This window comes from Zingiber officinale, chromosome 10B (assembly GCF_018446385.1).
Source record: "Zingiber officinale cultivar Zhangliang chromosome 10B, Zo_v1.1, whole genome shotgun sequence".
Classification (NCBI taxonomy): Eukaryota; Viridiplantae; Streptophyta; class Magnoliopsida; order Zingiberales; family Zingiberaceae; genus Zingiber; species Zingiber officinale.
In genome coordinates, this window is record NC_056005.1 from 82,653,761 (window position 1) to 82,676,612 (window position 22,852).

The following is a 22,852-nucleotide window of genomic DNA, read 5'->3' on the forward strand; positions in this document are numbered from 1 at the left end:
TGATTTATGGCATACATCAAAATCAATAAATTTTAAAAGAAAATATGCTATAGTTACATGATGTATGTATGATATGATATGGTATTTTTTATTTTTGTTTTTCATAGTAATATGAATGTAAAATGTGATATCATAGCATATGATAGACAAACAATCATGACAATTTAGCATAAATGATATACCTAGATTATCTATCTAAGTATCCCTAGTTAATTGCTAAACCAAAATTAATCCTAGATCCCCCCTTTTTCTCCTAAAAAGATGTCAAAATCCCAACTTGGTATCTTTTTTGCTTTTTTTATTTGTGTCAATCTTAATTAAGTTCAATTCCTCAAATTTTGACATAATTTACTCTTCCAAAGAGTAAACATTTAAACCTTCACATTTTTAAGGAGTACAACTACCTTGAAAATGCCCTCCAAGTGTCAATTTCTTCAAGATTAGGTTAACTACCCTTCTAAATGTAGTTAACATTCTCTAAACCCATCTAAGGTGTAGAGAGCACACTCCTAGGAATCCAAAAATGATTGGTACTCCTTGGATATTCTAGGTATTCACTAGGAATGACTTCCCTTAATACCTTCCTAATGACCTTCCTAGTCTTCTTAGAAGCCTTGGTCATGTTCATCTTCTCTAGGTCAACTCTATAGATAGCTTCCCTTATGAACTTCTTAGTGACTTCCTTAGACTTCTTTGTAACCTTAGTCACATTGGTTTTTGCAAGATTAGTTCTAGGGATGATCTCCCTTGTAACATTGGCTTGACCTCTAAACCTAGGGTTAGTTCCATAACTATATGAAACCTTATGATATGAAGTCACATCCTTCTTAGCTTTTGGTTTGTATCCCAAGTCTCCATGGTCATTTAATGGCTCTTGTTTTCCTAAACCTAAGATATGCTCATTTTTCCTCTTAAAGATAGTTTCCATTCTTTTTAGAATCTTTTCCAATTTATCAAGTATTGACCTCAAGACTTGATTTTTCTTCCTAAATCCATAGATTTGGATTTTTCTTGATTCCCTTGAGCATTTTTATTTCTAGACATATATCTAAAATTCTTAGAGTTCTTACCTAATTTATTATCTACCTTCCTAACTTTAGGCGAGGTAGTCTTAGTATGATATGCTACATATTTTTCTTTAACCCTATCATACTTTCTATTTTCATGATACATTGTATTAAAATGATATATATTTGAACTAGCCTACATTTTATCATAATTTAAAGGAATATCTTCAACAAATGATACTTTGTGCTTGCTCTTGTGAGCTCCCCCTTGATTTGAGCTTCCTCTTTTAACTTTGGCCAGATTCTTCCCCTTTGGACATTGGCTTCGGTAATGTTCATTTTGTTTGCACAAGAAGCACACAATGTGCTCCTTGCCCTTCTGTATTATGGGGCCAACTTTTCTTGGCTTCTTCTTAGCCTTTGGTGTCACTTGATCCTTCTTTTTGGTTAACTTAGGGTACTTACTCTTGTAATGCCCTTTCTCCCTACACTCAAAATAAATAATATGATTTTTATTATTATAAATTGAAATTGTTATACCTTCACTTGTAAAGATGGTACATAATCCTCCATTTGATTTTTCTTGACTTGTGGAGGTGACACCATCTTCCTCTCCATTTGATCTAGAAGTAGATATTTCTTCTTGGTCCAATGTTAATGAACGACACTCCCCCTCAATCCTAGAGGTGGAGGCCTCTTCATCTTCATCCTCATGCGTATGAAACAAGGAGCACACTCCTTTGCCTTTGTCTTCATGCTCTCTTGAGGATGGCTCTTCTTCACTTTCTTCCTCCTCTTCAGATATTAGGTATCTCTCAACCTCTAAATCTCCTTCCACTTCCTCTTGATCTAATGAGTTTCCCTCTTTGGATTATTCTTGATTTGGTGTAGTGGAGGGTTCTTCTGGATTCTTGCCAACTTGCTCCAAAGCTCCTTGGCATCTTGATAATCTCCAATTTTACTTATAATATTTCTTGGCAATAAATTGGTCAATAATTTGGTCACTTTCTCATTTGCCCCACTTCTTTGAATTTGCTTTTGACTCCATTTGCTTCTTTTGATGATTTTCCCTTGTCATTTTTTAGAGCTTGAAAGCCTTCCATTAGAGCAAACCATTGTTCTATTTTCACCATCAAGAAATTTTTTATCCTTGATTTCCAAAGATCAAAACTTGAAGATGTGTATGGTGAAAGTGCTCTTGTGTCAAATCCAAGTCCATCTCAGAATTTCATCTTGAAGTTGAGCTTGTTGATGAAGTCTTTGATTTGTTGAAATTAGGGCTTCAACTTCTTCTACCTCTAGCTCTTTGCCCTTCCGACGATGAGTCCGACGAAAAGTGGTCTTGCTCTGATACCATTTATTGAGGCACTTTGAGAGCTAGAGGGGGGTGAATAGCTCTTCTCGCTCGCTTCGTTGACGTTGTTGCAGCAAATAAACCTAAAGCAACAAACCCTCTAATGCTAACACTAGGATTTACTTGGTATCCATCTCAAGAAGAGGTGACTAATCCAAGGATTCACACCATGCACACTCTCCACTATGAAAAGTTCCTTCTTAGAAACACTCCAGAGGTGGAGAAATCTTGTACAACACTCTCAACAAGAATACAACACACACAAGAAGTAAATACAAGATTACAAGTGAAAAACCTTTTCTTGCTTAGTCTCTTGTTGATGTAGAAGCCTCTTGTAGCTTGGAAATACAGTTGCACTTCAACCCTAAGCTCCCAAGAACTGGCGGTGAGTGTCGTGTAAAAAAGATAAGAAGAGATATGCCATTTGAACTCACTATCACCTTTATATCTATGCTTCTAGGGCTCCCAATCGAGTGGGCCTACTCCCAATCAATTGTCACGTCAGATCCATGTGATCCTAGCCATCCATACCTTACAATCTGCACAACGTGTAAGCACCCCAAGATGGTTTTGATGTGATCAACTAAGTCAGGTTAGGTACTATTGGTATTTAATCTCTGTGTCTAAGTGTGCAAGAACTTAGGAGCACAGGAAGTCGAGTGAAAGACGCAGCTAGCAAGAGACGAGGTGCTACAGAAGAGTACGTTGGAGGACGAGAAGGAGGCGCGTGTCGTTTCCGAGGGACAACAAGCTGAAGAGGAAGATTGCTCGAGACAGCCGAAAGTTGGGTTCGGGTGAGCCATATTCCAGATGGCCGAGATCACCCAAGTGAGCGGAGCCGAAGTGGAAGACTCAGACCAAGGCGAGCGAAAATTGAGCGGAAGACCGGGACCGAAAAATCAACAAAAGCTGATTTTTCGATCTAGGGTACCCTGAGCTGGTCTGGGGCTCCTAGACCTGTCCGGGGCACCCAGACTCTGGTGCTCAGAGCAGAAAATTATTCGGAACCCGACGTGGCATGTTTCGTTGCGATGAGAATAAAAGTTTATCCCCTCCCAAGCACTTGGAACCCTCCCAGGCGCCTAGAACCCCTCTAGACATCTCGACCAGGGCTATAAATACAACCCTGGTCCCAATGGTTCATAACAACACTTATAAATGCTTTTAGTTTGTTCTATTATTTGTTTGTGAGCCACCAACATTATAAGAGGCTTCTCCGCCTAAAGAAGACTATTTACTAAGCTTTCAACTTCCTTGGATGAACAACTTCTCCGATTGTAACCAAGTAATCCCTTCGTGCCTCTACTCTTAGTTTACTTCTTTTTCAATCTTTTATTTTGTTTATGCAAGTGTAAGTTTAATTAAACTGCAAAATTTTGAGGAAGGTTCATTTTATTTTACAGAGTTATTCACCCCCCTCTAGCCGGTCGCCAAGGGTCCTACACAATGGTGATATCCTAATCGATTGGGGAGGCTTTAATCAATCGACCGATCGATCCAAAGCGCCTTTGTGCTCTCGTAGAAAACCCAAGAATCAATTGACCAATCGATTCAGTCTGCCTCACGTCCTCGCGAGAAAAACTTTCCCAATCAATCAACTGATCAATTGAAGTGTCCCAATCGATCGGCTGATCGATTGGGAAACCCTCTGTGCTCACGCGATAACTACCCAATTGATCGACGATCGATTGGGCTTTAGCCAATCGATCAAATGATCAATTATCCAGCCCTATCTCACCAAACACAAGTCTAGGGTTCCACATCCAACATCCAGTCAATCATGACCTGTTGGAATTCCTCATTGCCTAGCATCTGGTCGATCTTGACCTGTTGGGACTTCGTCACCAAGTGTCCGATCAATCATTTGACCTACTTGGATTTTTTCCTATATGCCAAGTATATGATCAACCTTGACCCACTTAGACTTACCGTCTCATGCCAAGTGTCTGGTCCTCCATGGCCCACTTGGACTTCCAAATACCATATGTCCGATCAACCTTGACCCACCTAGATTTCTACTGTCAGGCTTTACTTACCAGGACTTTCTCACTGCCTAGCTTCACTCACTAGAACTTTCGTCTCACTACCTAGCTTCACTCACTAGGACTTTCATCTGGCTTCACTCATCAGGATTTTCCTTCTGCCTAGCTTCACTCCCTACCTTCACTCACTAGAACTTTCTCCTGACTTCACTCACTAAGATTTTCCTTCTGCCTAGCTTCACTCACTAGGACTTCCTAGTCAAGAATCTAGTCAACGTTGACCTGCTTAACTCTTCTTTAGATCAAACTGTTCAAACTTTGACTAGAGGAAATTACTCCAACAATCTCCCCAAATGAACGATTGCATATGTAATCTTCATATATTATCAAACATCGAAACTTAAACATCAAAACTCAAACTTGAGTCAACTCAAGCTTAGTCAACCTGGTCTACCTTGACCTAAGGAAAATTACACTAACGGGTAAGGGTGAAGCTAGGCTTTGTTGTACCCAGGCTTTAGCCAAGGGCCCCACCCGAATGTCACTTAATTTTATTAATTATTCCTTTGTATTTCTTAGTTTTTAAGTAAATTCCACACTATTAGTCGGGGTCCAATATCGCTATCAATCCCACATCAGTCCGGGGCCCTTTTAACCCAGATAGAACCTAATTTCTAACTCCATCATTGCGAACAAGGGAGAACATCCTCCAATGCTGTCTTCTCCTCCTTTATTTTCTTTTTCTTCTCGTGTGTGTCAAGCAAACTCTAGATTAGCCAATTTCCCTTATTCTTATAGTAAGGTTGCATTGATAGTCATTTTTTTGAGGGAGCTAGCAACGACTGTCATGCACCAAACAAAAAGGTCTCCACTCTCTCCTGCAATGGCTACTTAGCATTGCCTTGTGAAATCACTATGTTGGTGTTCCCACGGCATAGCTAAGCTGGTTACTATGTGATAGAGTTATAGAAAATTGGCAAGGGTTGATTCCCAGTGAAGTCGGTAAAAAATATCCTCCAACGTAGTGGCCTACTTGATTTCTTGATTTATATTTCTACAAATGACTGTAGAGTCAACCGTGCAGAGCATCCAGGTCGTCAACATAGAACCTTTAGCATAAACTATATGGATGTTCCTATTTTCTTTTAAAATTTATCTTATACATGATTTAATTTAATAAAGATATATACCCTGAGATTAATTATGCTTTATTAGGAAATAATTAGTGTTAGTATCTCTTATTTTGCTTGCCTTTTACATTCTAATCCATTCTCTATTGAAATTTATCGATTAGATTACCAAGAGACAATTTAAAGTTAAAAGAAAATATGAAGACCTAGACTAGTCCTCTTAAAGAAACTTGAATTATCATAAAAATCCTGATGATTGATCAAAATAATTACATAATTGATTATGTTAAACTAATCGAATAATAGATAATTTATGCGAAAGAGCTTCGCTGTGGCTCCAAAAGAGTTGTATGACTTCTCAAAATAAATTAACAAGGAAACGAATATAACAATTTTAATATTGTAGAGTTTTGTATCTATATTTTATAAGAGTTACATGACTGTTTATACTAGAATAAGAATCTAATAAATTATATTGGTTTATGAATCGAGCATTTGACTTCGTGCTAAGAAAAAGGTTCTTGTATCTTGTTGTCCTAGTAGGTTTCTGTCATATTATATGAGATGTTTTACTGATTGGATGGATTGTGAGACGTAAATAATTTTTTTCATGTGAGATGCATTTTAAGCAGATTGTGGATTGTTGCCTTATATAGACATATGCATTTTATTGTAAGCTTGAAAAAGTGTTAGAGGGTGAATAGCACGGTCGCTTTTTCATTTTCTTAGAAAACACAAGAGTTAGAAAATACAAGAGTAAGACAACAGAAATAAAAAATATAACGATACTAACATTTTTTTTTACTTACTTTGAAGTCTTCGATAATTTTTACTCTAATATCCGTACTCACTTAGTATTTTTGTTAGGTAATCCACTATTAATTCGAACAATTACGGAAATATGGAATTTGAAATACAATTAAAAAGAAGTATACCAACAACTGAAAAGTATAATCTTGAACGTTGGTTATCGGGGCAGCTTATTAGCATTGTAGAGAGTGTTTCAGTGCGGCACATAAGTAAAAAAGTAATAGCAATTAATATCTTGAAGCCGCTAGTCGAAGTTGCTTTTAAAGGCTCATTCAGGCACCTGGGCCACCCCCGGGCGCCTCCACTGAAGTTTATCCGATCTTGCTTCAACGCTGAGTTATTCAACTCTGTGCGCCCGAACCACACTTGGGCCCCTGGATTACTGACATGGTTGTACCTCGGCAAAGCTCTATCCAAGTCACCTCTATCTCTTCCCAAGGGTCCGGACCACTCCTAGGCACCGGGAAGGAAGCTAACGTAGGTCAGCCAATCAGCTTCTGTCAACTTATCTACACGTGAAACTGGATTTAGGCCATTCCAGGCGCATAACAAACAATAGTATAAAATATAATAACATTTTATGAGTTAAATCCTATAGAATAGGATTTAGTTTTGGTTTCAACTTAAATTTCCAAAATGGATCTAAGTTAGACTAGCACCTATAGCCCCATTGGGGCTCGCCCTCACTATATCTCTCCTCCAATTATTTACCTCAATTTACCACTTGCAGTCTTACTTGACTTTGATCTCTTGAACCACCAGGTCTTCCTGTCATATACCCATCTGGACTTCAGTCAATTGTCAAATCCTATAGACTCAACTGGACTTCTTGTCAGATATCAACTTATATGGGCTTCCTGCCAGTTATCAAGTCTTCCAGACCTAACTAGACTTCAACCTAGTGTCAAATCCTATCAAGTCTTTCAGTTCTTCACATTTGGTAAATAAATTAAAACACATAATATCTAACTTTAACCTTTTGTCATATATCAAAATATGAGTTTGATTATTAGTGTTCACTACACCAACACATTCTTTATCAAGTGGATATGTAGCATTCACCCCTATTTTATAGTTCATGGTGTAGCGGAAGGGCACCAAGTTGTCATCCAGGCATCCACGGTTCGATCTCCAGCTACTGAGCATTTGTAGAAATTTTTCTTCCAAATAGATTACACAACCATAAGAAGTTGGACTTCTAAACCACCCACTATGAACATTTCCTGATTTATCCTAATAGTTGATAGAAAATTTTCATAGAGTCAAACCAATCACCCCATATTTATTGTTACCTAGTTCATTATTTTATATGATAAGTTGTTCACAATTATTTTATATGTTCTTATAGATCGTAAGTTATTCAGACACTTTTTAATATGTAAAAATTCTAGGTTCTTCATCTTTTTAATAAATTATTTTGATTACAATGTAAAGTAAGGTAGTAAATTGTATAAAATTGGAAGAAAAAACAAAAGAGAGAGAAACAAACGAGAATTAATCAAGCTAATTAAAAAGGGAATGAAAGAATAATTACGATGCTAAAGAATAAGAAAAAAAATAATAAAATTTATTGTTACCTTCAATAATTTGATTATGTACACTTATATTCTTACTCTTTGTATTTTTGTGTTTACTCTCTCTTGTTTTCTCTCTATGTCTGTAGACTTGAGATGACGTTTGTAGTTTTTTTTTTTTTTACTTAGGGTCTGTTATAGATTGATCAGGTAATTTAGAATGTAGATATTTAGGATAAGTGTAATCACTTTGTTTTTATTATAATTTATTTTTATTTTATTGATATGGCATGAATTTGTTTTTATATATTTGTATTTTTTTAAGTATATTCTTCATTATCATATTTAGCCCCAGATTTAATATGATGATAAGAGGCAATGCGTATTTTTCAAATAATTAGAATTTAATTATCATGCAGAGGATTGAATTATTAATGAAGTTAGGGTGTCATGTCTAAAGTTACCGAGCTTTTTGAATTTATTTGATTGATAAAATATAAAATTAAATTGTCTATTTCAAAATTAATGTGACGGTAAAAATTCAATATATTCATTGTCATATTTGCGTGAGTCAATTATATCGTTTAACATTTATTATGTTATAACATTGTGTTAAAAGAATGTTATATTATTTTACAAATTATTTAGCATTTATTATTGGCTAGCCTTGTGGAGTTGAATCCAATAATTTTTTGTGGTTTAAAGATGGTCTCTAGATATATATTGGTGGGGATAAATGGTCCACACTTATTTTATAAGTGAGGACCATTTATTCTACCAATACATATCTATGAATCATCTTCTGAATCACAAAAAGTGATCAAGAGGTTCTGTCCTCAATCTTATATATTTTAATGGCCTCAATTAGTAATTATAATGTAGTGGTAGAATAAAAATCTATTTTCATGATAATATTTATTGATATCCCGAAGGATATTTTTTATAATATATAATTAAGGCGTCTAATCTTCACCCAACCTTCCACCATTTCTTTCTAAGAAATTTAGATGTGCTTCCATGATACTCAGGATTGAGATTAGCCAATTTATTATAATAGATGTGCTTCCATGGAAACTCAGGATTGAGATTAGCCAATTTATTATAATAGAATAAGAGTTTAATTTTCAACGGATGTCTAAAAAAAATCTTTCCCATTGCCTAATCAATTTGACTGTTCACGTAATCTCGAAAGAACTAACGAACATTTGGGACGAAGATAATCATATTTTTACTACAATAAAAAATTTAGATATGCATTTTCGGAGGATTGATTATAGATCCATCAAAAAATTTGTCATTTATAGCAAAAATGGATTCATAAATTTTCAATTCAATCTAATTTATGTGGATTCTAGGTTCATGTTTGATGGTTAATACATGGGGCGATGCGATAGTTAAAATATAGGGTGTTGTCATATGAGGTCTTGGGGTTGAAATTCAGCATGATCGAGTATAACCTCCCCCATGTCTTAGCCATTTGTACTAATGACTAGTAGCCACCCGTGATTTACCTCCTCCGTGTTGACTTAGGGACGGATTGGCGGGGGTAAATGTTTCCCTTATGTGCTAGTCACTATTCCGAAGGCTAGTAGCCGTCTGTGATTTACCTCCTCCGTGTTGGCCTTGAGACGGATTGACGAGGGGCATATTCATTTTTTTTACCACCATGTTTGTCAATTTTTTTTTATCATAGAACAAGGATTTGAATCTCGATAAAATCAAAAAAAAAATTCGTATTTATCAACTATAATTTCTCAATTTATCTCCTTATCACCGATCAATTGACGGATTTCACTTTTTTACCACTATACTTATCAAATTTTTAAATTTAGATCGATGATTATGAGGCGAAGCCCAGTTTTTTATTTTAATTTTAAATTTTGTAAGAAAAGAAAATTACTCCCCCTAGGAGTCAGTCCGTTTGAATTCGTCAATAAATGAATTGATAAAATTTGAGGATATTTTTTAAAACTCAGTCGTTTGAATTTTAAAAAGAAAAAAGAAAAGCATTCCTTTAGTTGTGCCCTCCCTATAACCCAATCATTGATTAATCCATTAGTTCGATTATGATATTAACGGACGGCTCAGATATAAGACAGCAACATACAGCCGCCTGTGGACCGGTCGAAAAGAATTAGGTTTAGGGTTTCCTCAGCTGGCTATAAATTACTTCTATCTCAGGCTACCTTCACATCAGGTCCGTCCGCCGCTTCCTTTCGTCTGTTCGGTTTTTCTACTGCGTCTTGCTTCGCGCTTCTCTTCTTCGTGTTTCCGTGTCCTCGTAGATTGTTTCCCTGTGTTTAAGGTTGTTTCTATATTCCCTTTGTCAAGAGGCATTCGATCATGTGATGAGAAACTTCTGCAATAAAGTAATGAAGTGTTTCATGATTTTGGCTTATAAGTCTCTGATGATGTCTATTTTTTTTTTGGCTGTATTATATTTCTATATTTACTTGTTTATTGTAGTTTTTTTTATCGGTTATTTCATGCAATTAAATTTGTTTTTGGATTTAACTTGATTCTTTAATTCAGAAATTTTTACGTTGTTATTTGCTTGTGCGATGATGAATAATGAAATCGAGAAACTCATGTCAGACTTTAGAGATATTTCGATATCAATGAGAAGACGTTTCATTTGTCTGAGCCAGGCCTTTTATTTTTTCAAATCGTGTTTATCAGATTGTAAAACTAAAATACTTTTTTATCGATTTTTTTTAATAAAATAGTTATAAATTTATTATTTATATATTAAGCTTAAGTAATTGATATATTTAATCGATTATTGAATTAATTTTTTTTGAAAAATATCAATTGATGGATGATATTATCAAGTGATTAGCATTAGATAGTTGAACATTTTATTTAAAAATTTGATAAAGCAAAAAAGTATATATTTTTTATTTAAAAAATATTTTGATTGACTAAATTGAACTTCCTAATTCCATTAATGATTGATTAATTTAATTTTATTGATTTTTGTATAATTATAGATTAATAATTTTTGTTTATTTTATTAAAAGTTTTAAAAAATAATATTTTAAGCTAAAAAAATATCAAAAGTTCTGAAAGGGTTTTTGTTGTTTTTTATGCACACAAAAGTAGAATGGGAAAAAATATATAGTAGAATGAAAAAGGTAGGAAAAATACAATTTAATGAAAAAGAAAGATTGAACAAGAAAACAAAGTTAATTGAGTGTAAAACCAACATGTAATTGACATGAAGCAAAGTTTGAAGGTCACAAATCAATTGTTAACTGCATTTACATGAACAAAGTAAATAAATATTGACATGCGCCATAGAAACACCTGAATCTATTGCCCCACTAAAAGTAACATGGTTGGAACATCTGGATCTATCGTCGAGTTGATGTTTCCTTTTGCATATCGCGCAAAGCTTCTTGCAAACGGTGCACAGCAGTGTCGTAATTCAGAAATCCCATGAACCAGAATTCTTGATTGTCAACCGAGACTATTTGAATATACTTTTCAGCACTATTTGTTTTGCTAATAGAGGGCACAATTGACATCAGTTGATGTAAGGGAATTGCAATCTGCAAATTAATCATGATGAGAATTTCAATCGATAAACTTGATTATATTAACAAAGCTTAAATGATAAACTTGATTATATTAACAAAGCATATATGAGTCGAGAAGGAAAAAAAGAATACTTCATATTAATCATATTAAATCACAGATAAGATTAAGTACATTAAATCGTAAAAACTTACTGACACTAATTTTTTTTTATTACAATCTGCTAGTGTATAGAAAAGAAAAGAAACACAGGACGAAAACAAGGTTCTATGCATGAGGCTGTGTAAAACAATTTGAGGACTGAAGATCACTATCCAAGTCGATGAAGCAAAAGATATGGTGAGGAGGTGATCAGTGGGGGCTCAGGAAAATAAACTTGTAGAAAATTGAAAGTAAACTGAATTAAAGTAGAAAATGCAATGTTTGTTCAATTTAATCCATTAAGGTTGTTGTTTATTATGCTTCTACGCAGAGATCCAAGAATAGGCGAGAGTAAATCACTTGAGAATTTTTAGGTTGTTCTTCTATCAATTGCTAAAATATTAAATGTTGCATCGAACCTATTTGATCAGCTATCTAACTAGCAGCTTTTGAGTTCACTCACTTCAAGAGAGTCAACTGATTAATTTATAGATTAATCGTCAACATAATACTGCAGAGAAAAAATGTCTAAGCAAATTACCATCACTACAAGCTTCTGGATCTATCATAGTGCAGATAGTATATTTTTTTTTAAAAAAAAGGTAGTGAGAAATTGCAACAAACCATTAATTGCTTATGCTATCTGAAATAGGTACAGGTCTAGATGTCCGACACCTTGATTTACAACCATTAATTGCTTATAATATCTGAGTAATTTTATTTTTAAAGTGATCGACGTAAGTCCTCAGGACGTAGCGCAAACAGTGAGCTCATAGTATTTCTGGTGTAACAGTCGGGGTCGAATCTTACACGATCTAGAATTCACTCTACCATGCGCCTCCTGCCTATACCTGAATTTGCCTCCTTTCATTCCCGTGGGGCCGGCTCTATGGGGCCGCTGAGGTGACGGATCAACCTTTGTTATAAAAGTGATCGACGTATTTAGGTGCTCAACTTGCAGTGTCAAGTGCAACAACACGGGTACATGAGGAGAAGATTAATAGTCCAAATATCAATGTAAGAAATAGGTTTGACGTGTATGGGATATTGTTGTGTGTATCAAGATCCCAGAATTAGGTAAAATAGATCTCCGATATTCATGGTTTTGAGAATCTTGATACCATAACTAAGGATAAAACAGAACCCAATATGGGAAAATATCAATACTTTGCGATTGTAAAGGACTGAATGGGTAGAACATGAAGCCATACAGCCTAGCACAAGATCAAACAATAATTTTGAGCTGTTAGGCTAGTCTTTTGTTGAACTGCTAGCTAGGTATCCATTTGAGACAGGCATACCAGATGAGTTCAATATGCATCTAATAACTATTAATATAGGCAATTCAATTGTAAGTCTACTAATACAATAACTGTCCATGCAATGACTAACAAGAGCATGAGGTGGGCATTTCCTAGGAAAAAAAATGTGAGAACTTGATATTCCTGATATAAATTTGGTGGATAAAAAATATACCTTAAAATGACTCCATTCAGTCTGTTGTCCAGATTTGTAAGGAAGAGGGTTATCACTAGAAAAGGCAAGTTTTGCAGTAGAGAGGTAAAGGACTCCCATTATTGGGCCAGCTGATGTTGATAGGTAGCAAACAAAATAATCTATAAGTTGCTCATCAGGAAATGCATCGAAAGTTTGTCGGAAAATTTTTTCATAACCGCCTTCTGCTATAACTTTGGTACCCTGAGCGAGTCTTCCCATAGCTGCATCAACCAAGCTAGGTCCTGTTTTCACTGGATGGAGAATGATCATGTTTTAGTGCAAATAGCAAGTTGAGAATTTATACAATTAAGCATAGTTCACTTTGTAGATTAATCCATAAATGTAAGACATGGCTTCCTTGTCAGTAAGCGGTAGAATAAACACCATTTATAACTGAAGAAAATACATAACCTATTCAATAGGTAGGTGAAAACAACAGGTATACCAGTATAATGTTGGTGCTACTAATATTGTATTACACTCTTTGCAATGATAACATTTCTTTGAATTTCAGGATCCTTTTTTTTTTTTTGTCTTGAATGGCTTCCAAAGAATCTGTTATTGTTCATGGTGTCGCAAGCTTTTGAAAACTAACAAGATAGTTCATAGCAGTATGGAAGAAAAGAAACTGAAACATTTTGTTACGTGCAAGTAAACAGAATCACTCTACTAGCATAAACTTCGAAAGTTAAAATTGATGAAGTCAGCCTACGAAGAGAAAATTATGCTCTCTCATTCCTAAGTTTTTACTCTTTCCTAAATTCAACTATACAAGTTTATCGGGCCATCATTATATCACCTACAGAATGAGATGTGCTCTTCTTTGTCAATTAGCTGCTACATGGGATTCCAAGAATTAATAGGATGACACTATGACTAAGATCAAAGTTCAAGTAGAGCAATTTGTTTCACCATTTAATAAATTCTCCATGTCAATATTTGCTATCTAACCTCCCAACTTAAATCCCTCCTTATAAAGCCACTCAAGAATCTACACTATTGAAATGTTCCAATAAAAACCCCAAGTTAACTACGATAAAAAAAAAAAAAAGAGAGAAACCGAAGTTGCTCATCAAATATTCAATTGTCTTTGATATGCGATTGAATCACTGAATTGCAGAAGAATAAAAAAGAGCTTACTATTTGAGCATGCTATCGATTTATACATTATTGTGAATGTTAGTATAAAAATTTAAATTTTTATCGTAGACTTCAAACTTTAGAAGTAGAACAAGCTTTAAATGGAATGCACATATGTAGATAGGGGTGAAATTGGGTTGAGTCAGGTTAGCTTTGACCAACATTAAAAACCAACCAAGTCTGCCAAGTTAAGAAAAATTGATTCCAAATCAAGGATCGACTTATGGGAAGCTATTGACTGCTAAATCAGACTCAATTGAACTGAGTCGGTAATCAGATTTGTGGGCTAGGCCAAAATAATGAGTTAATGAATGCTCAATAATAAGGTTAGTGGCAATATCAATTAAGTAAAATGAGTTGCAACTAGGAGATAATGTGATTTTAAGGAACAGAAGATATGAAATTGTAGAAACATTGAAATTTAATGGTGCCTCTTAGAGTCACGATAGGCAGAAGTAAATAAATTAGGACTATCATATCGCTAAATATACTTATTAGATTTATAGGTTTTTTATTGGAGTAAATTACTCCATGAATAGGTGATTTATTAAATGTATTTATATTTTAGATAAGTTATATGTTATAATTAAATGTGAATTCTTTAACTTAATTGGTCATTTAGACAAGGTACCCAAAATCCACTTGAGATCCAAATTTGAAAAGTCTAGATAAATCTGAAAACACTATATCTTGTTGAACCAAATAGGGCAACAACTACATAAAGCTGAAAACGGTATAAAATCACCACAAAGACATCCAAACTCATCACCAATCTCTATATAATCGATCCACTTACAACTCCTTGAGCTATAACTCCTAAACGTTGGTACAAACCCTCTGCACAAGCCAAGGAATCAACTAGGTGGTTAGCATAGCAAATAAAAATATTCAATTTTTCCATGTGGTGGGGACCCTATTATCTATTATTCAACCACTAGGGATCAAGCAAGCTCTCAATGTCTAGCTATTCAGATCAGTACAACAGTTGAACAAGAAGGATATGGCATGGAAAATCTATCAGGAAAATAAAATTTTCCTCAACAAGGAACATCCAGACCCATCCCCTTTTCCCCACTGCTTCAATAGGGCTTATAACGATGATAACATTTATCATTTTAGGACTACTAATGTACGATATACAAGTATCACCACTTGAATCGCCCTTTGCCTTAATGCACCATAATGGGTCTCCTATTCAATAAAGGAGACCTCACAGTAAAGATAAGGATTTTACCTTTGAAACACATTCTAACTTTGAGAGACATTTAATTTGCTACTGTTGTGGACCAATCACCAATCAGTAAATATGCACATCTATACATATACATGGGTGTATATGTAAAATATGTTACTAATTAACAATGGGGCCTACCTAGGGTTCAAGGTTGGAAATAATTTCACTCCTCAACATTATTTCAGATTTATCATTTTTTTTTATAAAAGTGAGAGTCAGTCTCCACTATGCTTCATGTTCAGCAATCAAGACTTCCATGTATCTTTCGCCATCCTACTCTTCGTTGTAGCTATGTTTGTCACTGATCTATTCTACTCAATTGAATTTTACTCAATCACAAGCATTAGTTGTGGAGTCTTTCCCTTATCTGCATGTCACTTGTGGATCGAGTGACATCAATCACATGCAGATCAAACACCACTAGATCCTGCGTCACCATGATAGCTTGAACACCACCTCATCTGACTGCAGAGTGAAGTCTCAAGTAAAATCTCTAAAGATGGAATTTGCCCCTTTATTTGATTTGCCTATGTTTATTCAACTTTGTGTCAGTGATTCTCGTGAGACCAAGTAGTAGGTGAAGCCCCCATCTTCATCATGTGTTCATCTCCTGGCCATGACAGAAAATTTCCCACTATAGCTTAGTTTGATACTTTCTCTCTGTCAACTCAGTCTAGTCTTACTATAATTATTGTTGTAGAGGAGTACCCCAAGGCACCTCCGGCTCCAATCTATTGTTAGTACTTCATGTCAGCTAGTTAACTCATTTGCCCATGGTAGTACCCCTACTATTTGTATATTCCATATCTGTCTCCTTGAATCCTCACTCAGGAACCTTTGCATATATCACCAGTAGCATATCCTCTTTCTTTGTTCACACCTTCCCACATCCTATCAATGCGATGGTAGTCAATTGGTGTCTGTCTTTGGAGATGTTTCCCTTTTATCTATGGTACATTAATCTTTTATGTTTTATATCCCTCAGGTTTCACTGACTTTATTGTCTATCAATAAGCTTAATATATTAATGAATTATTCTATCATCTTTGGCACCATTTTTATTTTGATTCAGGATTCAAGGAGAGGCAAGGTAATTGATGTCAGGAATGAGCCTCATGGACTTTACTAGCTGGATGTGCCATTATTGTCTTCAACTCTCTTAACTATAGCATTGCCTCGTTTTATAGTCATCTTAGTCATCCATCTTTTTGAAATTCAAGGCAGATGATTCTTAATTTATTTAATCTTCAAATTTTTTAATGCAACCCTAGCAATTAGGTAAATATAGTAAGTCATGTTTAAAGTTAAAGTATAGTAAATTCTCTAGACTTTAGTAATGTTCATAAGCACACTTCTATACCCTTTGGTTCATTCAAATGTTTAAAGTTTAAAACAAGTTAGTTCTACTCAAGGTTTAAAATCTCGACCCGTGCTGATGTTTCAGTCCCAGACTGGAACGATACAGTTTTATATATATATATATAGTAATTATTAGATAAATATATTTATTGTGTATAATTTAAAAATAAGTTGTATATTGATTTTATATAAATTCTCCATTATTAAACAACTTAATATTGTTAGAAAAATAATTAAATATAATTTTTTTAAAGAAAATTGATCTATCAATAACTCGAATTAAAATTGATACATCATAGTATGTTACCTTACTAATACTAAACGGAGTGGCGTGAATCAAATGGAAACATTGGTTCTTGTAATATTTTGCTTAGGTAACATTTATAGTTCTCCAATGCCCAGATTTAATAATCATAATTATATAAATTAATACAAAATACTATTTTATATATAATAATTATATAAATTAACTATTTATTTATTTAATTAATTAATAATTTAAATAATATATATTTAAAATAGTAAAAAATTAGAATATCAATTAAACATTAAAATAGTAAACAAATACAAAATAATTTTTAAAAAAATCAGAATATAAATTTGATTTATTATAATTTTTTAAAAAATAAATTTTTTTATAATTTTTTTTGAAACAATAGAATTTTTTTTTTAAAAAAGTTTTTTTTAAAAAAAATTAGATTTTTTAGAATTTTTAAATAAAATTTAAAACATTCAAAACAATTTCAGAATATTATTTAATAAAATTTATTAATTTTTTTAATTTAAAATATATTTTTTATATTTTATTGGAATAATTTAATTAGGGTTGATGAAAGTCTCTTTCAAATATCACACTTAAGTAAGAATTGTTTGATTTATTTAAATTAAAATATTAATTTTGCACAGTAACCTAAACCCTAAATGCCCCGACGCTCGCGCCCGCAACACTTCCAGCAGCACCGAAAGCATCCGGCGATGCTTTTGGAAGCGCCAGAAACGTCGCGTCGCGACGCCTGTGGCGCTCGGGACGCTTCAGGCGCCCCACGACGCCTTCGGCGACACCGAAAGCATCCGGTGACGTATCCTTGCTACTCAAGACAATCGCTTGTGATGTGCCGTTTTCGCCTCCCTGGCGGAACGATAAAAACCATCCCTGCCGGGCGACACGGAACAGTATTTCATTCGCTGGTTCTACCAATAGTTTCTAATACTTCATCACTATTATTAAAAATTATTCTCAATTGACCTACTATTTTCTAATGAAAAATTGTTCTGAATTTTTCTCTATCTTTTATTAGATTTTTTCTATTCTCATGTTTTCAATTATTTTTACCAAATAATAATGTTCTTCATCATTCCTTATGTTTATATACACCTCCGCAAAATGGTGAAGCAGAATAAAAAAACTAACATCTCGTTGAGATTATTTGGACTCTACTTTAACATGTCTATTCTCTTTCTTTCTCGGTGGTTCTATTCTCACTGCATATTGTCTTGTCTATTGTATATCATCCACTACTTTCTATGGTTAAATTGCTTTCACTATCTTCTTTTTTTTACATTAGATACTATGTATTGTCTTCTACCATGGATCTTTGGATGCACTAACTTTGTTCACCTAATATCCCCCGGATATTATAAGTTATCTTATCGTTGTTACTTTCTTGAGACACGTCATGCCTTTAGTTGTATTACTGTACCCTTTTCGAATCCCCATTGTTTTCCATTACTTTATCTCTAGATGAGTCTATACAGGAAGTTTTCTCAGTTTCTACTTTAGTATCCTTTCCTACCTCACCACTAGTAGACCTCTCCCCACCATTTGCTGCTACTAACTCACTACCTAAGGGGCCTCCCTTATGAGTGTACAATTGATGATAGCTCCATAACAACACTCCAAGATCTCCTTGAAACTCTCTTGCCCTCCGTTCATCATATTAAATCCCCCTTCTGATTTGGGAATTCCCATTGTTTTTTATAAAGGTACTCATAAGTGTTCTAGTTTACATTCATTTTCTCCTTTTATATCCTATGCATTTTGTCATCTAAATACTTTATTTTTGGCATCTTTATCTTCATAGTCAATTCTTAAGAATGCCCCTAAGATACTTTCAAATTCAGGATAGGCAGCATGTTAGGTTTAATGAAAAGGATGTTCTCCACTCTAATGATACATAGGAGCTTGTTTGTCTTCCTCTAAGAAAGTCAACTATGGGTTGAATGTTGGCTTTCTCAGTTAAATGCCCATCAAATGGCACTGTTGATCGTCTTAAAATTCGTCTAAATACCTAAGGGTCTCACTTAGATTTATGGTGACTATATTGATATATTTTCCCTAGTGGTAAGCATCAATTCGGTCCTTCTTTTCTTATCCTTTATTGCTGTCTTCCACCAGTCCCTTTAAAAGCTTTACATTAAGAATGTCTTCTTTTACATTGATATTTCTAAGGAGTTCTATATGAGTAACCTTTAGGCTTCATTGCTCAAGAGGACAATAGTCTTGTGTTCGAGTTAAAGAAATCACTGTGTGCATTGAAATAATTTTTGAGTGATTTGTTTAGAAAATTCAACTCAACCCTTATGTAACATGACATGGCCAAGAGTACTATAGATCAATTAGTGTTCTACATTATTTTATAATTCAGGAACCTATATGGATAACATTATCATCACTAGTGATGACTCCATCAGAATTGCACAATTGAAAATTTTATCTCCATCTAAATGATCCAAGGAAATACAAAAGGTTGGTAGGATCATAAATTCTCTCACAATCACCAAATCAAACATTTCATTTATTATTAGTGTGATCAGTCAGTTGGTTCATAGCCTTAAGAAATCTAAGATTACAAAAAATACTCAAGGGAAAGATATTTTATTTTGTCATCAAGGTCATCTTTTTTATTTTGGTACAAATTAGGCAGGTTCACATACAGTACCGCTATATATATAGATATTATGTTCTCTTAAGAGGTACTCTAGTTTCTTAAACAAATAAGAAAAAAAAAACATTGTAGCTTGATCAAGTGAAGAGGCCAAAGTATAGTGCCATAACCGTAGCAATATGTAAAAACCATCTGATTAAACAACTAATGATTGAGGTAGGGTAGGTTATATGCATAGAGCTTTGAATCCAATATTTCATAAGAGAACAAAGCACTTAGATATTGATTCACTTAACATGAGAGAGAGTGAAAACTAAGGAAATCACCACTTCATTTGTAATCTAATGATAAGTTAACGAAACTATTGACTAGATCTTTGAAAAAGCGTAGTACATTTATAACAAGCTAAATTTCTACAATATACTTGAACTAGCCTAAGAGGAGTGTTATGAACTTATCTGTAAATACACATATATGTAAAGGTGCATATAAAAAATATCTTAATCATTAATTGGAGAAAAAAGGTGAAGCCTTCACCACGGCCTCCCCATGACTGCCCCACACTCTCTGGAAGGAGGTAAATCCTGAGGGGCATTTGTCCTAATGCAATGGCTCTTTGCATGGGGGAGGTCAAGCACCAACGAGGTATTTTGCAACCGCTGGGAATTGACCCCAAAATCTATTGGAGCAACCACCCATGTAGGTACCAACTACACCAACCCGTGGGGGTTATATCTTATTTATTAATGATACATATATAGGTATTGCCAATTCCCCCTATTAGGTACCAAAACATTGATAAATTTCTTGTTGTAGTTACCACCCTAAATGAGGAGAACAAATGCTTTACAACAATTTTTAAATAAACGAGTAAGAAATTTCAAGGTTAGGCACTACCATTATATAAATGGAACCACTTCCATATGCACAAAATAGGCATAGCCCTTTCTAAGCTTGAGGTGGCAAAAGATTTGTTCACCAATAATAGCATGGGATCAAGGTTTACGAGGAAGAACCAACAAGACACAGAAATGGACAAAACTAGGGCTTATTGTGGTAACACAATGAGAGGATTGCAGATGCAAAATAAGGTGGAAAGGGAAGAACATGTTCGTTGCTTGTTGAAAGTGCAACAATGTCGAATGGCTTCGGCTTCTGATGTTGTCACAACAATGTTTTGAATTGAAGAAACTAAAGAGAGCAAGACATTGTAGCAAAATTGAGCCCTTTCATAGCTTTACCCACGTCTCTTGCCACCACATGGATCTTAGCTGGAGCATAGCCATGATAAAGTCATGATAAGCTAATCTAGAAGTTCACTATGATCAAGCTTGCTTAAAAACAAAAAAGCTAATTAAAAATGATATAAGATGGTGTTCATGAGATCATTTATTTACTGTATAGTTAGTTGTATTAGTCCATTTCCTACTAACTTTTTGCCAACCCTTTTACTACACACATACTGTTGCATTCTCACAAGTTTTTTTTTTCTCTTTTTTGTAGCTGGATATTTTTTGGTGTTGTCACTCAATTTAGCCGAGGAGAATACTATAGGGGCCAAATAGGGAAGTAGGTGATTGCTCTAAATAATATTTAACTGCTAGATTTCTTAAATAAATTTTATCAATTAAATATGATGATTAATTTGTTCCATTGGATGCTTATGTTTTAGTTGCAAGTTGCATTGTGTGCATGTATTTTATATCGCCCTCGTCACATGGACAAAGAGGGACAAGTGATGCTAACGGAATTGTCTCATCTACATTCATTGAGGTTAGGAGCTATTTGGTTAATGACACCAACACTTCCGCTTAATAAGGAACAAGATCAAATAAGCTATAATTTGGGGAAAAAACAATTTAAAAAAAAAAACATCATTTTGTAGATCACTGCTAATTTTCCGCGGACATCTTATCAAACAACACCGTTTACTTCAAAAGTATAGAAGTATTCAGAAAAGTGTCCACAAAAAGAGAATCAAACTCTTTATACGAGAAGTCATCCAAATACGTATGGTACTCACAGTGTTGCCATGTATCTCTTGAGAAGGCCTCAGCGGCCTTTGCTTTCTCTCCTACTTTCTTCCCCCATCTGCTAAGCACGTTCTTAACCGTCTCCATGGTATCTAACCACCACGAACTCCAAAATCAACCAGCTGTTCTTTGTATCATAATCAGAAATGCAGAGAGAAGGACAAGAATAAGAAACCATTTACTTTTGTTGTCGTAGTCTGCCGGCGAGGGATTCGCATCGGGGTTGTGACGGGTCCGGACAGGGGCGGCAGGAGCATCACCATTAGGAGGCGCGGAGGGGGGCGTCCCCCTATTCAAATCGCTGCTCCAGGTCACCGCCTGCGTAGAGTCAGAATGCGGGTGGGAGTGCGGTTGGGCGGAATCAGAAGAATTGGGAGGAGGAGGAGGTGGTGGTGGTGGGGCGGCGCCTGGCGGTTGTCTGCCGCCGTCCACGAGCGGCTTGCCGGCTCGATCCGAGGCTAGATCCATCTCGATCGGATCAAATTGCTTGGTTGAGGATTGAAATCGCCGCTTCCTTGGTGACGCGGTCACCGAGATCCCAAATTTAACGACGAACGCGACAAGGCGGTGCGCTGCCCCCCACAGTTTTACTGACCGCGCAATCGTTTCATACGCCTTAAATGGCAGCTCAAAATTAGAACGCACAGTTTTTGGAAATGGCATTTTTTCTTTATGGCCCGAATTATTTAATCATGTATAAATCTTAAAGTATTGAATTAATTCTTATTATATATTTCATATATATTTAAATAAATTTAATTTTTTTTTCTTTTTATTAGCTAGTATTAGATTTTCAGTTTATATTAATTAATCAGGATGACTGATCTTATTCTATAAAAAAAAAAATTATCAATATAAATCGGAACTATGTCAATCAATTATTAAAAAAATTCATACATGTGCCCGATGAATTTTTTTAATCTATACTATTATTGTATTTTTATTTTTTCCTTCATTTTTTTTATAATTATATTTATTATTTTCGTACCCTGATCCCCTTCTACCTCTCACTCTCAGCATGTTCAACTTATATAGCTCCACTCCCACACAGTTACATGCAAGATATAATTGAGCAAAGCAGTACACAACTTGCAATTTACAATCCACAAGATCTAATAACTTATTTAGAGCCGGATTCTCTATATAAGGTTGACGATAATATAATCTATGGTATCTCCTAAATTAATTCACCATCTATTTACTCTCAGAAGTGACTAGCAAATTTCGTT

General features: G+C 34.7%; 1 protein-coding gene and 2 non-coding genes across 3 annotated transcripts; 2 read left to right on the plus strand and 1 right to left on the minus strand.

The window, feature by feature from the left end:
* The first annotated feature begins 10,135 nt into the window (after positions 1-10,135).
* Positions 10,136-10,211, plus strand: LOC122030730. Its single transcript, XR_006125579.1, has one exon. It is a non-coding gene; the product is annotated as a small nucleolar RNA Z199 (small nucleolar RNA).
* A 139-nt stretch (positions 10,212-10,350) lies between these two features.
* LOC122030731 lies at positions 10,351-10,446 on the plus strand. The gene has a single exon (XR_006125580.1). It is a non-coding gene; the product is annotated as a small nucleolar RNA R64/Z200 family (small nucleolar RNA).
* A 505-nt stretch (positions 10,447-10,951) lies between these two features.
* On the minus strand, positions 10,952-22,286 carry LOC122029229 (GEM-like protein 1). The gene is made up of 4 exons (XM_042588168.1): positions 21,806-22,286; positions 21,614-21,715; positions 12,952-13,223; positions 10,952-11,348 (listed from the first exon to the last, which is right to left on the minus strand). Exons 1-4 carry the CDS (start codon positions 22,284-22,286, stop codon positions 11,151-11,153), a joined length of 1,053 nt encoding a protein of 350 aa, XP_042444102.1. The 3' UTR covers positions 10,952-11,150.
* Between the last annotated feature and the right edge of the window lie 566 nt (positions 22,287-22,852).

Excerpts from the sequence above, each read along its gene's own strand:
- LOC122029229 (XM_042588168.1), bottom strand. The coding sequence starts at position 22,286 with ATGCCATTTCCAAAAACTGTGCGTTCTAATTTTGAGCTGCCATTTAAG. Across the intron at positions 21,716-21,805 it reads GGCAGACTACGACAACAAAA|ATACCATGGAGACGGTTAAG; the intron begins GTAAATGGTTTC and ends CGTGGTGGTTAG. Across the intron at positions 13,224-21,613 it reads AAGAGATACATGGCAACACT|TGAAAACAGGACCTAGCTTG; the intron begins GTGAGTACCATA and ends TTCTCCATCCAG.